At 41.1% G+C, this 19,452-nt stretch overlaps 1 protein-coding gene and 1 pseudogene across 11 annotated transcripts in view; both read right to left on the bottom strand.

The window, feature by feature from the left end:
• RHOBTB1 (Rho related BTB domain containing 1) overlaps positions 1–19,452 on the bottom strand; it is a 125,312-nt gene that overhangs the window by 25,850 nt on the left and 80,010 nt on the right. For 9 of the 11 annotated variants that reach the window (XM_053584073.1, XM_053584077.1, XM_053584074.1 and 6 more), the window contains 2 exons: positions 13,967–14,168; positions 13,529–13,632 (listed from right to left, as the gene is read on the bottom strand). In XM_053584073.1, the coding sequence (XP_053440048.1) occupies positions 13,529–13,632; positions 13,967–14,158 (296 nt within the window). In that variant the 5' untranslated portion in view covers positions 14,159–14,168. Of the gene's footprint in view, positions 1–2,102; positions 2,160–13,528; positions 13,633–13,966; positions 14,169–16,138; positions 16,835–19,452 lie in introns of those variants that run through there. The other 2 variants (XM_053584080.1, XM_053584083.1) reach the window with 2 other exon arrangements.
• On the bottom strand, positions 15,008–15,214 carry LOC128582932 (uncharacterized; annotated as a pseudogene).

The following is a 19,452-nucleotide window of genomic DNA, read 5'->3' as shown; positions in this document are numbered from 1 at the left end:
AGTTCTAGCATTTCTACTTCTATGGCTCTATTACTTTTTCTTTTTTACTTTGAAGAGTGAGTTTAAAAATAATTGAGAGTGGGGAGTGTGATGAGGACATTCTCACATATTAGGCAGTAGGGTTCGTTTAGAAATGACCTTGGGCGTCCTATTTCAGCTGCAAAAAGAATCCACTAGGATTTAAAGGGAGTGTTAAGGCTATTTGGATAAAAAGCACAAGAATTTGAGAATGTAGAGGCAAAGTGCAGTGTAGACAAGAGTCTAAACTCCAAAACCTGAATGCTAAAAAGGGCTAGGAAGGAGTTTGGAATGTTCATTTTATTTATTTTTATTAGAAAAATTTCTTTTGACTGGACTGAACAAGTTTAGTAAAGAGAACCAGGATTACAAGGACTTAAGAGTATATGGTCTTAGTTGCTTGCCTATGGAATACTTACTTTTTCAGGAAAAAAAAATGATTTCTTGTTCCTAAGTGGAAAATATCAATATGAAAGTTTCACTTGGGTACTAACCCATCCACTGATGTTCATAAAATACTGTTTTGATTAATTAAGTAAAAAAAGAAATCCAAAATAAACTGATGTCTTGAAACAATCTCTAGTTTCACAGGGAAGTGTCTGTGAATCAGAAAGACCAAGTCATCCAAAAATGGTTGATCTGATAAAGCCAACCTGGGTTGCACCAACTTTACATCAGGTATTAAACAAACAAAAAACCATTATTTTCAATTATCTTTCAAGGGGAAACACTGGCCGAAGACAGCATGTGAAAGATTGGCAAAGATACCTGGATAACATAAGGAATGTTCGGGCAAAGCTGAGACCAATCTTTTGTCAGAGGATTAAAGAAAAAATTCCAAAAAAAGTGCATCTTACCCATAAATGTTGGCCCAAGCTAGATTTGAACAGCAAACAAATAACACACATGTTCTCGAGACCTGTCTTTACAATGTCTATAGTCAAATATAGAAAAGTTGTTGGGGAAAGACCAGAAAAGAAACCCGAAGCAAAATGGTCTTCCCTCCAATCTGAAATACCAAATTCATCCTTTGAAGAAGCAGTTGAACAAGGAGAGATAATCAGCATCAAATGTCTACGGCCAGGAATTGTTGGCTAAGTTCTTTCCTATCACAAAAGCACTCTCCGTCTTCTGAGTTTGTCTTCCGTTTTCTGGTCCTATATACTTGGCTACTATTGTCCAGCTGAGCAGCTGTGGGTCTTGGTTAAATGAGAGTGTAATTCTGAACTTAGCCTCTATCTAAGAGCTTCAGATCAGGTCAACCGGATGGGCAGTGTGAGGGCAGCACATTCCATCCAGCCTTCCAGAAACCCGCGAGTGGGACAGCCCAGTGCCCTTCTTGAGTATGCCCAGTTCTGGTTGGGTGTCTTCCTACACTAGCACTTGGTAACCAAGAACAAGCCAAAAATTCTATGTTCTGGAAGATACTTCTGCTTGGAAGCACCTTCATCTTAAGTGCATTTGTAATTTTGATTCTTCTGTTCTACAGTAGGATCCCACTTTTTAATGTCATCACTGACTGTACATTATTTATTTTTTAAGAAGATATTCCTGCATTCTTCATTTTAGAAGAGATCGTGATCACATTTGAATGGGGCTCTTTTCTTTGTCAATGTGCCTGAGTCCCCCTCCTGCAGAGGTTCAAGCAGGAGTCCCTGACCTCTGCTTTTGAGGCTCACCCAAAGCTTCCCTTTCCCCGCTGATAACCGACGAGGTAGGCTCTTTACAGGAACATTTTCAAAACCGTTCATATCGACAACACACCATTCATGCATAGAGTCTGACAGTGCTACGCAAACAGACAGATCAAAACAGCACAAACAGCTGGGAGCATGGCAGAAAAAAGTAACGTGTAACAGGTGGCTTTGGAAAATTTTAGTAGGGGAGCAGCCCAGTGTGTATGAGATGTGGAGGAAGTTGTCAGTGATGGCGCACATCACCACCCGGAGATGAATGGCCATGTGAGCTCACACTCATGGAGGATGGAGAGGCCTGCGGAAGAGCCTGGCAGGGGGGTCTGGGACAGCAGGGCAGGACCATGCAGTGCCCTGGATGTGAGCAGAGAAATCAAGTCAATACTTTACCAATAGCACGAGGCTTCTTAAGTACAGATGTTATGTGGGGAAAACTGTCAAAACATCCTGAAATATATCCAGAGTTGGGAGTGATTAGCATGCACAACTTTCTTCCAAGCCCGTAACTGTATGTTTAGAAGGAAGCAACATTTTTAAACCAGCCTTCCGCCACCCTCCAAAAATGGAGTCAAAGCAATGCACGCTCTGAGGTGCAGGAAAGCTGCACCCACATCCCACCACGGCCACCAAACCCTGGGACAGATACAGCTGGAGTCTTCAGAGCAGCTGGTTCTACCATCACAGTACCAACATCACGGGACGCACGAAAGGTTTGGGTTATCTATCATCCAACAGAATCAGGCTATTTTTCACTCCATTTTCCATTTTCTATACTTTGTAAATTATGCTCCCTTTAGTTTTTTTCTTCCATCTCACATGATCATCAGAAGCTGAATGCATGTGAAATTGAATGAACCACAATCAGCTTATTTAAACAAATTTTAAATAATCTCCACTGAATTCCTGGTCAGTGAGCACAGGAAGCATCCACAGAAAGAAGGCTTGCTTCATCGGAGGTGGCGGAATGCTGGTGATACACTCCCTGCCAGCTCCACTGCAAGTTCTCACTCCTTTCTGGTGTTTCTTGAAGCTAAAAGAAAGGAAACTTCCTTCCTATACTTTTCATGTTTTCCCTGAGGGCAATACTAGCTCTAGCTATAAGAAAACCTCAGTGTGAGCTAAGATACCAGACCAGACAGGGAGGGGGCTCTCTGGGAGGACACTCCCTTACTCTTCTGAGATCTAACTATGTAAAGCAGCAAGAATATTAGACCCCAAGGAGTAAGTGGCTTTACCCAGGACGTGATCCTCTCTGAATTGGTAAACATACCAGGACTTGTCGAGTCACTTATCTAACATTAATGAGCAATCACCAGATCATTTATTCCAGAAATAATAACTGATAGCCTACTGTCTACTGGGCACTCTTCTAGACATTGGAGAGAGAGCAATTAGTGAAAGACGTGAACCACTGTCCTGGCCGTGTTTACATCCTGCCGGAGGACAGAGACAATAAGGAGTCAAGTATGTGATTCGGTAGGTGCTAAGGAGTGATGGGTGCTAAGAAGGGAAATATTGGGGAGCAGAAGTTGCTGTGGAAAATGAGGCAGCCAGGGAGGGCCTCACTGGGAAAGTGATATTTCAGTAAAGTCTTCAGGGAAGGAGGGGAGACAATTTGCCCGTATCTGGGGGAGGAATACTGCATAGGAGAGAACAGCTAGTGCAAAGGCCGGGAGGCAGAGGTGGGAGCATGCCTGGGACGCCTCCCTGAAGAGGCGTGTGGCTGGAGCAGAGTGGTGCGGGAAAGACAGACGAAACAGACATTTTTGAGCAGAATGCAGTGATATAATTTATATTTTAACAGGATCACTCCATAGCTACGTGAGAACTGACTAAACTGGGGTGGGGATCAGTGGATAGGGAAAGAAAGGCAGACAGGGACTATGAGGAGGTAATTATCCTAGGGGAGTTGACGGTGACTTTCCTTGGCCTGGGCGGGGTATGGTGCCGGTGGCAAGGGGCCACATTCTATACACACACGATGAGGGTGGGCCCACAGGTGTTGCTGAAGGATGGAGTGTGGGACATGATCCAGCAGAGTCGAGAATGATCAGAGATTGTGGCCTGTCATTCTTTCTCCCCTGTTCCTGGCACTGACACCTTCAGTTCAGCACTGTTAACACGAGCTGTCATTAAGCATCTTGCTGTCTTCCCCACTCTACCAAGAGGTCATTTTCAGGGATTTTGTTTTGCTCTATTAATTTCTCTCCCATTACCAGCAACCCAGAATTTGTCACAAAAGAGGCCCTCAATTAATATTCTTTAAATAAAAAGGCCTTATAAATATTGGAAGGTAAAAGCTGCAATAACAAATATGTTTGCAGACTTAATGTGAATTTAGGTTTAAAATAGGGGAGCAATTGGAGTGTTAATAATGAAAATAGAATCTGAAGCATTATGTTTTTTTTTTTTTCAGTCTATTATTGCTGAAAGACAGTCATAAAATATCCCTTGTCTATAGCAGAGGTAAATCAGTTTATATATTTTTTTAATCTTTGAGTGTTATCTAAAAATTCATTTACCCTATTTAAAATACTATAATAATAACGGGTTAAGGATTTCTTCCATGAATTAGATTATCTCCAGAATCAAAGGAAATGTAAATAAATGTACAGGTTACTTTCGTGATGAATTCTAGGTAAGTTATAACAGAATTAAGGTTTAAGGAAGCCCTCAATTTTGCAGACTAATCACTAAATCACTAAAACAATAGCCAAGGTGATTGATTTAAAAGAGAGTTTGCTAATGTGCTTTATCTTTCTGCAATTTAGACTACACTTTTGACTATGCTTCCTAGCCTGGGGGCAGAGGCATTTTAGGGGAGAATAAAGTGGTGGGATAATTCTGGAAATATAATCATGGCCAGTGTTTAAAGTTACTGGTAGGACTGTTGCTAAGATTCACTGGGAAAAAGATCTGTGAAAGCATTCTATAAACTGTAAAGTACCAATTATAGTCAGACAAATGTAATTATGGGTTCAAAAACCACCAAGGATGTATCGTGTAAGTTGAAGCTAATAATGGCAGAACATTTTCATTGAGAGATCTTTTTCTTTTGGCTTCCCGGCTCCATCCTTTATTGATAACGGAATTGCTGAAAGATAAATAATAGGGCTCGCCACTGAAGACACTGTGGAATTACTCAACTCTCTTTCGAGCACCTAATTTAAAAGGGAAAACTGTTTGGGCTAAAATATATTTCTTCATCTTAAAGTTCCAGAACAGAAACATCACAAACTGATGTTTTCCCTTCTTCCATGACGAAAAGTCTCCAGACTTGGCTATGTTTGACCTAACTTGTGAAGTTTGCTGTTATTAAGGAGTAATAGTAAAACAAATATAAAACACAGGCAGAACACAAGATCTCGAGGTGCTGAACAACACACGTGTTCCTCCTGCGGTTTGCCCATCGTGGTGGCATCAGCATTCATACCGCTGTGGCCTCTCTTAGGCCCATTAATGCTTTTTGGGGATGAACCACAGAGGACCCACTCATGGGATCTCCGTTTGGGCAGCAGCCAAAATCCTTCCTGGTCCTGGCACATGGGTTAGCCTCAGGCACCAATCAAGCCCTGTTGCTTTCCAAGGACGGTTTCCACTTGGGGACAGGGCTGGGTCAGGCATGGGGAACCCTGCTCTTCTGATGTTTTTTTTTTTTTTTCTTCTGGTTATAATACAAAATGTACCAGTTCACAGCAGGGAGGGAAGTGCAGTGTGACACGGAGAGTGAGGGTGGCCCAGAGCATGATACAGAGACATTTTCTATGAGCTAAATTGTTCAGCTCCACAGCAATCCTACTCTTGAGTACTTTAGTACAGAATCCACAGATTTAATTTTTTGGGTTATCTGTGTGTGTTTCATCTAATACTCTAATGGATTTTTTTATTTTGGATGATCACATGACAGTAATGGTCTACTTTTAATCATTCTACTTAGCGCTCTTATCTTTAAGCAAATAGTTTAAAAAGCTATATACATAATTATTCTTAAAAAGCATTCTTTTAAAGGTCTTGGAAATGATACCTAGAGGAGAAACAACTTATAATTGGAAAAGCATTACTATGACTACAAGTAATTCTCTGTTTAAGAATACTCATTCAAACAAGGAAGTGGGGGAAAACAAGGCAGGCTTGGAGGGCATGGCTAAGTGGACCCCTCTGCTTTTTCTCCTGGCTTCACAGCTCATCGTTCTATTTGCTAATTAATTCATTAAGGAGACAGCACAGTGTTTTCCATCGTCATCATTTTCAGGTTGGTACACCATTAGTTATTCTTACTATAAGCGCACATATAAAATTCAGCCTAGTCAAGTAATGTGGAGTTGGTTATAGGAATATTTCCTGCCAGTACCTTAGAAAATTCTGGTATGCCTGAGAGGTCAATGGATAGATGTGTTCACTCATTCAACTAACATTTGCCACCATGCTTCTATTGTGTACCAGGCCCAGGCCCTCAGGAATACAGACCAGGGAAATACAATCTCTATCCTAAAGATACTGGGATTAATGAGATAAGGGGAATGGGAGCAAATTAAGGAGATGGCTTTCACACAAAGCAGTCACTGCCACAGTAGAGATGTGCAAAGGTATTCTATGGAAAATAAGGAGAAACACTTCACCCGGACTCCGATGGTGACAGGGAGGGCGGGAAGAATGTGCAGCAGACTTCTGAGAGTAGGTGGCACTTGTTCTAATTTTTAGAATAGGAGTAGTGATTAGCTACTTTAAAAATAGGTTGGGTGGAGCTTAATTTCTAGGTGGACATAATGCATGTTTGTGGGCTTGGAGGCTCCAGAGGACGTAGCACTATAAACATTTTGTTATATTTGGAGTGAGACTGGGTTGGAAGGGCAGGCTGGGTGGGACTCAATGCAGAGAAGTTAACAACAGTGAGTCTCCCATCCAGGGTGCAGCTGCCAACCCAAGTGAGAGGACTCGCCCCATCACTCAACGCTGCATCCAACTCCCAGACAGGTAACTGAACACAAAATAGGGGGTCACATGCATACCCCGAGGGCACCACCGTGCTCTCTAGTTCCAGAATAAAATCAACTCCAAAAAAGAAAACTGTTATTATTTGATGGAGTAATGGACAACTTTCCCACAACGGTGTTTTCCATTTGGCCATCACAAAGCACGTGGTGAAACACCTCTCTTAGAAAAAGATCCAAACATAGCCACAGACAAAGAAATGAGCCACATGGTCAGACTACGATCCACTGAGCTGAGGGTTCTCTCTCTGAGAGAAGGGAGACAGTGTGATTTTGTGTCACAGTGTGACGGCGTCCCATCATTCTCTTTGAAATTCTATAAATATCTCACTTCTCATATTAAGCTAGTAAGGCTTTGGTTCCATTTTCTTTCTAAGTCCACATAAATGATGTATGTTTCCAGTGAGAACTAACTTAAAGTCCCATAAATAAGTAAAACATAGACTGTCTAACACACAAGCTTTTCCTCACATATCATGGACTACTTTGAACATGAAGATACCTCTCTGCTTAAAAAATTCTATTAAGATTTAATTGAAGTACATCAAAATTGCATGTAATTGTCTTTATTCTGATGAGTTTTGACATACACAGTCCTCCTGAAACCATCATCACAACCAAGATAACAAAAATTTCCATCACCCACAAGGTTTCCTTATGTCCTTTTGTAATTCATCCTCCCCATCCTCTTCTCTAAGCAACCAGTGATCTATTTTCTGTCATGAGCATTGGACTGCATTTTCTAGGATTTTGTAGGTATGGAATCACACCGTATGTGTTCCTTTTTGCCTGGTGTCCCTTAGTCAAAAGCTGTCTCTCTAGCAGTCAAGGATTCTTTCCTTTTGTGTGAGGTTTGGTAAAGAGTATCATGGTAATTCTAGGACAGCATTTTCTGAAGTGTGGCCTAAACCAGCTGCTCCATAATGGTCCAGGTCCTGGCTAAAATTGGCTGAGCCGCCTCTCCCCGGAACTCTTACCTCAGAATAACCGCTATGCTTAGGCTTTGTCAAGAATGAAAGCTAACAATTTTAATCTAACCTGTTAGGGAACAACTATTCCTGTCCCTTTGTTCAAATCACTGCTTTTCTTACATCTTTCTACATTTTTCTATAACCTGAGCAATTTTTAGTTCTTTTCGTTAGGACATATGCTGTAATAATTTTCCTGGCCCTTTAGGGAGCACACATTTAAAAGTGTGGTTTGAATTACTTTTCCATAAAGTCACACACATTACTAACTTCCTTCCCTTCACTACTCTGCTGCGGTGCATTTATAAAGTCTCAAGTCAGGACTAGGGTTTGGGTGAAGAAAACAAAAGCACTTGCCTCAAGTACAAAATGTAAGGTGGCATCAAAAAAAAAAACCTTCAGTAATCAAGATGAATAATATATTTAAAAAAAATGAAAATAAAGGCAAAAAAAATCTACAACAGACAAAATATCAAAATTTTAAAGTCAGAATCCGTAACAATGCTACACTGAGTCTGAGGTAGAAGGACTGAAACCAGTAATAGGGATCCTGTATTTGTAAAATTATTATTGTTTATTTTTTTAATTTAATTTTTTTTTTTTTTTTTGTAGAGACAGAGTCTCACTTTACCGCCTTCAGTACAGTGCCATGATGTCACAGGACTCACAGCAACCTCTGTTTAAATACACCCAAGGTGGGTGACTTACCAAGTCCCCTGGTGCACCTCCACTTGACATTCTTTTAATTTAATTGTTATTAAATCATAACTGTATACATTTATGGGGTACAATGTGATGATTTGATATACAATGTGGAATGCTTACATCAAATTGATGAACATAAGCACCACCTCACTTACTTATTCTTTGTGGTAAGACATTTATAATATAGTCTTTTTCTTTAGTCTTTTTCTTTTACTTAATTTTTATTAAATCATAACTGTATACATTTATGGGGTACAAAGTGATGATTTGATATACAATGTGGAATGCTTACATCAAACTGATTAACATAACCACCACCTCACCACTTGACATTTTTTTGTTGCCCTGCAGGCTGTTTGCCATCATGGAATCATCTTCAGAATGTTACTCCTGGCTCACCATTTAGAACAAGCTATGGACAATGACAGCTAATTGAAAATACTAGATACGTTTATTGTTCCTTACTTTTTTCCTTGCCATAAATCACAAGCACAGCTAATCCTAGGCCAAGGCACAAACACCAGTCTCTATAGCCCTGAATTTTCTAAAGGGTCTCAACTGTCCGTGCTGTATGTGATTATGTGTGACTTCAATGTGAAACTAAACTCACAGACACACAGAAACCATAGCTCTGATTAACGTTATCATCTAAAATACATACTATACTAACAGAATTACACAGAATTAACAGAATAACGCATACTTCCCTTCACTATTATATTATATTATATAGTTTATTATCATGTTTATAGTAATAAACTATATAATAAATACATTCCAATTAGACTAAAATTATGCCTGCAACTCTTGGGGATAAGGGTAAATACAGGACTTCTGAATGTTTTAGTTAAATAGTTTTTTGGGGGGAACAACCAAAGAAATGACTCAGGATCCCTATTCACTCTCAAAAAGTTTGCCTGGATGTGTCATTTTTTACTGAATGTAAAAGGACTCATGTTTAGCTATGTATGGACGCATGTAAAGAATTAAATTATTTGCTGCAGATTAAAGAATTTAAGAAGCACCTGGGAATAATGGAGCTAGTGATAGATGGTGAGAGCTGGTCTTCAGAGACCGTGTGGGATTTAGACTGTCCCAGGAGAAAATGTAAAGTGTGTCTGTCATCCACCATCATTACCACCCATGAAAGCATAGTGGAGTGGGAAGACATGGGCTTTGGGGCCAGACAGACCAGACAGGAAAGTTCAGCTTCACTCTTCCCCAGCTATCTGACCACAGCCCCTTTCTGTGCCTATTTCCCCAACTGTGAAAGGAGCCGACTTTGCAGACTTACCACTAGCAGAAGCAGGACAGGACAGGGACTGCCCCTATGGGGCTCTCTGATTAAACTACAGTGCTTCTATCACCATCTTTACTACCCTTGGCTTTATCAAGTGTCTGAAGGTCATCTGACCCTCACACAGATCAATGAAAGTTTTCAAGAAAAGGAAACAATAAAATCCATAATATTTACATGTGTGTGACTACAGGAGAGGGACTGAGGTGCCAGATGTGTCCTGCTGAAAGCACAGCCATCCTATTTGTCTACATATTCAAGGCCAGGTTTCTAAGTGTGAACATTTCCTTCTAACGAGAGTTCCAGGGGACAACTCTTGGGTTCAGCGATATCCCTTTAAGAAGAGGCTCTTTCCTTTGCCAAAATAGAGCAGCTGATCACAGTCACTGTCGCTATGTATGGCTTTGTTCCTGACATTTTAAAAGATCCAGAAAAGAGCTTCAAAAGTTCATCCAAAAGTGGATGGAAAGTAGGTGGTGGGAAGAAAGGCCACAAGAGAGTTGGTGTTATTCACTCCAGGGAAGAAAGGGCCTAACAGGCTTCAAATGCATGCAGGGTTATCATGCTGATGCTACCCTGCTCCCTTCATCTCCGTGGAACACAAGGACTCTGATGGATACTTTTTCTTAGGTGGATAGATGATTTCCCTTCCTGAAGAAGAGGGGTCAACCAGAAGACCTTTGATTCTAAGTGTTTGGACTTAGAGCAAAATGCAAGAGCAAATAGAAACCCAGCCCACCAATGTGGGGTAGTTTTCAGTTGTATCCTAGCTTGGCACAGAGGAAAGAATGGGAGTCAAGAGGAGGGCAGAGCTGGGTTTGAATCTGCCCTTGAGTTTCACTGTTGGACAAGTTATGGTGTCAAAAGAATTCAACTCCACTCAATTGCATGTGAAGATAATCTCTGCCTCCTAGGGCTCCTGAAAGGGTTAACTAATACTGGCAAAGCATTTATTACTTTGGTACATACTAGGTTTGTGATAAACTGGAGCAATTATTCTGGTTAGCTGACAAAAACAAAGCAAACAAACAAACAAAAACAATGGGTTGAATAATTCCCTTAAATGGTAAGGAGAGCAATGGCTTTCTGGTTATAGTTATACCACACCAGAAAAATCGCAAATTCAAGTTGGCAGACTGCTTTCCACTGACACTCCCTTGACCCATGGAATCCACTCTGCAAACTAGAGTTTGTCCGTGCCAAAGAATGTCTGAGGGGGCAACTTATTAACCTAACCACCTTTTTGCTACGAAGCAAAGAAAACCAAAGGCAAGCTCTATCTCAGTACAAATCCGGTTTCTCTCACTGTCACCGAAAGAATCAAGTTAATTATTTGACAAAGGTTTCAAGTATATTTCCAAGGACAGAGAATATATTCCACATGCCTTAAAGTTTATGTCTGTGAACATCCCACTGCCTTATAATTCATACCAAGTATAGTAAAAACATCAGTCAAAAAACAGGTTTGCAAACCCAACTGATTGTCAGAAACTATAACTTTTATCCTTTACAGATGGTAAAAAAGCTAAAAATGGAGGACATTAAGAAATTAAACAGTTTTCAGAGTAATGAAATGCACTGGTCAGGGCCCTATACTGAATAAAAGAACCACTGCCAGTGGAGTTTCCCCCACAGTGTAACTTTTTGCTGTGGCATCAGTGTGATATGAAATAGAGTCTATCTGGCGTTACAGAAAGATGCTGGAGTCCAAGAGAGAGTAGCTCTGGCTTTTGTTCCTTACAGGAGGTGGGGGCTGGGGCAGGACCCCTGGAGACTGTGGGGAACTGGAAACAGCGAGGAAATACGAGGTACAAACCTGTACACAAAGTGAGGCTGCAGGGAGAATGAGGCTAGTAACACAGGAAGTGTTGCCTGAAGCCCCTCTGCGCCACTTGGAGGATCAGAATTGGCTTGGGGAGCACTTCCTGTTTCCATCAAAAGGGGAACCGGTCACAGTGGCAGAACCAAACACCATAGACAACAGAGCAAGAACAATGCACTTTGAACTGATGGAGCCACAGGAAAGAGCTGCTTATTTTGGTTGGGAGGGAACAAAAGTAGGTGTGGCGTGTTGTAAAATGACTCCAGCTATGTTAGGGAGCTGCACAAGGCCCAGAGTAGATCTATGAAGGCCATCATACCATCAAATAGACGCTAAGCAGGAGTCTCGCATCATAATGAAGCAGCCCATACCTTACCATAATACGAGTTCTACACTATTAAAATGCCTTGTTTCAAATGCAACAAACCACTGAGCTGGTGAAATAGCCTACAGAGTCTAAACCCAAACACCACAGTGAGCTGGACATCGGGCCCAACAAATGATAGCCTATGTAGAAGTGGGGATGCAAAAACCCCTTTGGAATGGATTGCATCTATCCTTCCATCGCACAAAATCATTTTAAAATCATGCTTCCTTAAGACCACGGATACTACAAACTTGACTGCCCAGTATTATTTACAAGCAGGTTTATTTATTATTATTTTTATAAATAATATAAACAGTTGGACAAAAGAGAAAACCAAAATGGAAACTAAGAAAACAATCAAGAACATTATGGGAAAAAAAAAGAAACCCCAGGAAATTTAAGGAGAGAAAAGTATCTGTGGTGTTAGATATGAAGTTCAAAAGTCCTTGTTACCAAGGGGACCTTAAAATCTCATTTTACTTCCATAAATCTTTTCCTGAGTTTCCTTCGGGAAAAAAAACAGTCTAAATCACAGATTTTTTTAGTGTATGCGCTACTTCTCAGGAATAGGGCAACCCCTTTCAGCAGTTTACTCAGTATTTTAGATCACTTGGATAAATGCTTATAAAAGTCTGTTCAGAGCTTGAAGAAAGAGAGAAACTTTCAAAAATGCTTATCTCAATACCAAGTATGTAACACATCCAATTCTGTCAGGGTCCCATGCTGTTGGCACTACTACTAAGCCGTGACACTTAAATTCTAAAATTAAAATGAAATGCACTGACTTAACAATTAAGCAGTAAGAAAAAAAAAATCTCGGCTTATCCAGATTTTTTTTTTTTTGGCAGTTTTTGGCCGGGGCTGGGTTTGAACCCACCACCTCTCGCGCATATGGGGCCAGCGCCCTACTCCTTTGAGCCACAGGCACCACCCCCTCAGTGTATCCAGATTTTAATAGCTCTCTTCACTAAAGAGACCTTAAGGTATAATGAAAAGGAGAAGTTGCTAAACATTTTAAGGCACATTGACCATGTTTCCCCATAGTATCATCCTTTTAGATGAATCTTTCCATTACTGAATTTTTTCCTCCTGATTTTAAATTTAACTAAAAATAAATGGTAGTGCTTCATTTCATTTTGAAAACATCCCTTGTGAAGGACTTAAAAGATATTTTTCTTTCTTTTAAAAAATGACCTTCAAATAAAAATAACAGACTTTTTAGATAACACCAAGTACAAAGCAAGTAACATTGGGCTCTGCTAATATGGTCACGAAGGGACCAAAAAGACCTTCAGAAGTAGGTGGCCAAGTGCTGAAATAACTTCAAACATTCCAACAGAAGGCAAATGAAGTATCCTCTAGAAAACCAGCAGTCAAAGCAGCCCAAGGCTGGAGGGCATAACAAAATCCTCATCTACCAAACTTTGCAGCTTAACTAGCACTGGTTGTTTTAAACAGGGTTCTTTCTCAGTGGTAAGGTGGACCCCACTTATTTTTGACAACAGGAAACCACACTGTTCTTTACTTTCTTTTTCTTTTCTTAGATACAGCATGAAACCGACTACATTGCAAGGCCACGTGATGCCAGGTTTTTGTTTTCATTTGGGAACCAGTTGCTGGTTTTGAAAACGAAATTGTACTCAAAGCTCAACTGGGCTTGCTTTACCTGCCATATGCAAAACGTCTGTCTTTGTGATGATCCCCGAAAGTGTCCCAAAGCCTCAGAGAAACACTCACTTCATCGACAACATCCCGGGAACGTTCCAAGACCTGTGGGAGAGAGTGAGCAGCCGCCATAGTCAGAGACTCCCAGGACAGTGTGTCCAAGCCAACACCCTTTAATGCCCTCAACTCATTTGCATTTAATTCTCTTGCTTATTCCATCTAATGGGACTTAAACTAAGTCCTAATTCTCTTCCTGGAATCACATGACTCAAACCCCCATTCACACCCCTAAATATGTTTTTGTTTTCACCCTGGCACTAAAAAGCTTTGGTTTGCTTTGAAATGTGCAATTTACCCACTCTCCTCCGTTTTAAAGCATCAGACTGGCAAAGAGGAACGATATGCCTCAAGAATTCTGAAGACATGCTGTACATCTCACCTCCTGGCAGACGCGGTACTGGTCAATCGCCCACACGGTTGGGACGTGCGTGGCCAGCAGCTGGTACCGCGTGAGTGTGGTGTTACATGCTCTGGCACAGATCAAGCGTGTCTTCCCCACGGCATTGTCACCCACGACCACACACTTGATGGTTTCAACGTTGGGTCTTTCGTAGTCCATGTCAGTTTCCATTTATAAAACTCTGGAAGAAGAGAGTGGAGACCACAGTGAAGACATCACACTGAATAAAGATCTCACGGCGTTGCAGAGCAAGCAAAGGTGGCGAGGGGTTCAGGCAGCTTTGCCTCTGTCCAGACACTTTTTTGGAGGTGCCCAAGCACAGGCATGAAGTTTGACGTTCATCCAGAGCCCAGTGGAAACTCAAGTTTTCTTTTAATATCTCACACAAGTACAAAAACATCAGACTGTTATTTTGACCCCAAAAGGTTTATTCCAGTTAACATGTTATTTTCTCCTTGGTTTTCTCTAAACACAACCTGCCTGCTGGAGCCCCAATCAGGTGCTGTCAGAACAGCTGGCACACATTCACAGACCACTGGCTACTCGTGTGGACCCACCAGGAAGACCTGTCACCTGTAGGGCTCACCTTTAACACCCTGCATAAGCTGCCTTGGCAATACCAGCGTCTATGCCATTGCCATCTCCCAATGAACCTGATGACTGGGTTGAAAAGTAGTTCTCTACAAGCTCAAAAGGATTCTGGTGACTTAGAGGAGAATTCAAAGTGCGGGCTGAAAGGCTTTTTCTCTTCAAAGAAGAATAAACTGTTTAGGTCTTAATTTAATCAAGCTAACTTACATTTATTCCCTTCTTTATATTAATCAAATTCATAAAAAAGATGTTCTCAAGAGGGTCCCATATAAAGCAAGATTTAAAAAAAAATTTCTCTTCCCATCTGTGTTTTCATCAAGAAATCTGGAGCATATGGTAAAGAGTGATTTTATCAGGAAAGGGAGCTCCTTTGGAATTTTCCTGCAACCATCCAAGAAGGTTTAAAGATGAGGGGTCGAGAGGAAGAGAAAGAGCTGCTGCCAGCTGTCCTGCCCAGGGATGGGGCCCTCCACAAACTGGGGAGCAGACTGCTTACCAGTGGCAGCTGGACAGGAGACCAACCGTGTTTGATTTTACAATTTTAATTAATTGTAATTACCCCTCTGAGGAAGTCTATTGTTAAACTAACAAGAACAGACACTACACTTGATCTTATCCAGAAGGCCAAGAAGTGATAGAAGTCTGTTTTTAAACTGAGAAAATGGTTTAGATGGTCACTTTTATTTTTATTTATTTATTTGAGACAGAGCCTCAAGCTCTCCCCCTGGGTAGAGTGCCGTGGCATCACAACTCATAGCCACCTCCAACTCCTGGGCTCAAGCGAGTCTCCTGCTTCCACCTCCCAAGTAGCTGGGACCACAGGCACCAGCCACTATGCCCGGCTATTGTTTGGTTGCATCCATCATGGTTGTTTGGTGGGCCTGGGCTGGATTCAGACCCACCAGCTCAGGTGTATATGGCTGGCGCCTTAGCCACTTGAGCCATAGGTGCCAAGCCAGATGATGGTCATTTTTAAAGAGTTGATAATGATTTTAAGGGGTACCATAAAGAAATTGTTCAGATAGAGCCTAACACTACACAAATGGTACTCAATAGGTGTTTGTTTAATTCAACTGATTGGAGAAAAATGATAACTTAGATAACATGAGATTAAGGGCACAGCCAGAGAGATGTAAGGAAGAATATTAAAGAGAATACTTTTTCACAGTTAGGGCTATCTGAACATGGACTTGTCTCAGATAGTGAAGCGTGTGGAATTGCCGACTGTAACACTGTCACTGGAGGTGTTAAACCCAAGGCTAGAGAATGAATTGGCAGGAATGGAGTGTAGTGATTCAAGGAACAGATGTGTAATTAGGGTAGGATTTTATCTGTAGTTCCTGCACTGTGGAGAGGCTGAAAATAGATACCTGTCCTCCACCTGGCCAATGATGATTGCAAACATTTTGGGCAGGGAAATAGAATCATCAAAAAATCTCCAATTCTGACGACAAGGTGTGGTAATTCTAAAACTGATTTCTAAAATGTAGCTTTAAAATTCCATGGTTTTATTAGTTCCCTGTTTAATAGAATAACGTGTCTGAACATGGTGACTCATACCTGTAATACAGCAGGTTGGGAGGCCAAGGGGGGAGGATCACTTGAGGCCAGGAGTTCAAGGCTGCAGTGAGTTATTGTTGAACCACTACACTCCAACCTGGGTGATGGACACCGTCTCTTAAAAAAGTACATAATGTGGCGAAAGCATCAATTTGATTTTAGATCAGTGGTTCTTACAAACATAACCTAAAGAACATTTGGCAACGTCTGGAGACATTTTTGGTTGTCACATAGTAGGGAAGGGGCTTCCATGGCTTCTAGTGGGGAGAAGGCAAGAGGTGCTGGTGTTAAACATATTACAATGCACAGGACAGACACACTCAACACATGCACACACTACAGATAAATACCTGACCCCACATGTTAGAGTGCCGAGGTTGAGAAACTCTTCCCGGAGATGGATGGGAGTTTGAATCCTAGCTCCCCCATTTTCTACTCCTATGAATTTGGGCAAGTTGTTTGCACTGGCTTAGCTTCTTCGTCTGTAAAGTGGGAATTATAATAATACTCAACTCCTAAGGTGGTTGTGAGGATTAAATGAATTTATGTTTTAAGTCCCTGGTACAGTTCCTGAGACACGCTGATGGGTGCAAACATAAGAATCATGGTGCTGAAGATGGATGTCTCTGGACGACAGCAACACTGAGCCAGGTGGGAGGCCAGGGGCAAACTCGTAAACTTAACAGTGACGAAGACCTATAAAAAGGATAAAATTAGGAAGAGCTAACCAAAGGATAAATTATTGAAAACTGAAGAACAGAAATATAAGATGGTGCAGAGCTGATCTTAAGCAAAGAAATAAAAAAAAAGTGTTGCGTGAAGAGAGAGTGGTGGGGAAGAGGTCATAGTTAACTAAAATTGAGTTGGAAAGGTGGGCTAAAATATTTTTATGGGGTATTTCTAGATTCTAGATACAAATGGTAACACTTCTTAACACTCTTTGACAAAGGTCTGGTGACAGTAGCATAGCATAGCCCCAATCAGAAAACAGGCCCCATTTGCAGCCTCACAACTTTAGAACCTGAGGTGCATTATTTTGACTATCGTAAGTGACCTAAAACCTTACTTGTTGGAGGGTGAATTTTATTTTTCAGAAAAACATCATAGAAAGCCAATACTTATAATTTGAAGGAATTTTCTGGACTTAGTCAAAATTGAGATAGGACATAAAAAATATAGAACTTTATTTTTTATAGGGTTGCACACCTGCTCTGATAACAGCCCCACCCACCAAGTGAAGAATCCTCTAAATAATTTGAAGCATGGCAACATTAATGGAATAGCTGTTTAGGAAGAGCACTCTCAGAGGAACAGAAGCCTTCCTAGTTACATCAAGGCTATGATTACAAAAACTATCATTACTTCACCTATTTTTAGACACGTTTCATGCAGAGTCTGAAAAAAGAATTTCTGTGTCAAAAGTGAGAATAACATCTCTGGGTCATCTAATCCCTGGCTATCTGTAGAAGACCAAAGTGTCTGCCAAGGTGCTGAACCTGTGCAAAGGGGATAATATGTAAGGGAAAATAAAAGACTGGGCAGAATTAAATATTCATAGCCCAGAGCACTTGCTGCAGATATGAAACTTCCAGGAAACAATTTGCTCAATTTCCAAATACTAAAAATCTTCTATTGTGGGGTAGAAAAATTCTTTTGTGGCACTCTAAAAGGCATTGTAAGGATGTGAAATCAGAGCCAAAGATGTAAACTCATGCTGCACTTGTACTGTTGTAAATCAGTTGTTCATTTGTTACACATAAACAAATAAACATTAAATTATGGTAGTAATTATAAAAATATGCGATTTTATCCTTCTCCACTTGTTACAAGCTCTAATTTATTCATATCTGGCACTCTTATGGTTGAGTGAGCTCTTAGGACCATCTGGATAATGACTATCTGGTTTCTGATTTTTATTTACCTAGAATGAGGATAATAAATATTATCCATTGAATGCTGTTAATAAATATTGTCACCATAAATGCTATGTGAACACCTTTTTTCCCCCTGAGACACACACCTGTGGAGACAAAGAAGGTAGAAAAGAAAAAAAAGCTTGAGAGAACAGAATCTGGGAACCTGCTACTATGGTGGCTCTGTCATCTCCTTATTCACAATGGACTTGAACTTCTAGTGAAGCTTTCATGGACTCCTCAGGGCATGGGTGCCAATAGTTAAAATGCTAACTGAAGAATCTACCTGCACACCCCCTGGAAGTCAGAAGTGGTCTGTTTATTTGAAAACCAGCAACTGCACAAGATGATACAGGAGCTGGGAAAGGAAGGGCGTGGTGAGGTGGTTCTGGGTCCCTACCATCCATTCTCAAGGCTGACTTGGAAAAGCGTCACGACCTTCATGCTCTGCAGAATCACCTCATGTTATCCCTTACCTGCCCCATTATCTTCACTGTCATTTTGTGGACTTCAGGCCACTCTTCCACAGAGTGATAAGAACCCTGCCAACTCAGGGTTCTTGCTGTGTCCACAGGATGATGCATCCCACGTCCTGGCCTCAGAATTTCTCCTTGTCTTCAAAGCCAGTGATCTTCATCACCACACTCTACTTGACCCATTTCCCTCCTATTGGATACGTGGCTAGATATTGTCGTCATCCAGACACATTTTATCTCTGATATCTTAAATTTCATAATTCCATTCTCAGAAGCGAACTCTTATCTTTATAGCGTGTGCTAGATGAAATGACACCGCTGCAGCCACTCCTGTCAGGAGGTGGAATCTACTCCTCTTCCTCCTGAACTTATGATAGGCTTGTGACTGCGTGGCCCAAGGGAATATGCTAGAGGTGATGCTATTTGAGTTCCAGAGTCTAGGGTTCCAGAGGCCCAGAAATTCCACTTTTATGCTGTTGGAACTGCCCCGAGGCCACTGATCTAGCCCAGCAGAGGATGAGAATTCACATTGAAAACAACAGAGGCAGCCCCACTGATGTATCACTGAATCTGAAGCCACTTTTGGACTTTCTAGACCTTCCAACTCTTCACCTGAATGTAGATTTATGAATGGGCCTGGGTAAGCTAGCAAGGGAATCACCCAGCCAAGCCACAGAATCATGAGAAATAACAAATCATTATTGGTTTAAGGCACTAAGGTTTAAGGCGCTTTGTTACAAAGCAATAGGTAATGGAAACATACTCATTACACCTCAGGAAAATCTCCAGAACCTTGACTCTCCCATTTTTAAAAAATATATCTGATGATAGGCTCCCCTTGGGTGGATAATGGGTCACATCAACCTTTCTCATCACCATCACCCTCAACTTCTTACATTGTATGTGTGGTTGGCAGGATAAAGGA

This window comes from Nycticebus coucang, chromosome 3, assembly GCF_027406575.1.
Source record: "Nycticebus coucang isolate mNycCou1 chromosome 3, mNycCou1.pri, whole genome shotgun sequence".
In the NCBI taxonomy this organism is placed as follows: domain Eukaryota; kingdom Metazoa; phylum Chordata; class Mammalia; order Primates; family Lorisidae; genus Nycticebus; species Nycticebus coucang.
The sequence above is the reverse complement of the archived record's forward strand: the minus strand, read 5'-3'. Positions and strand labels throughout refer to the sequence as shown.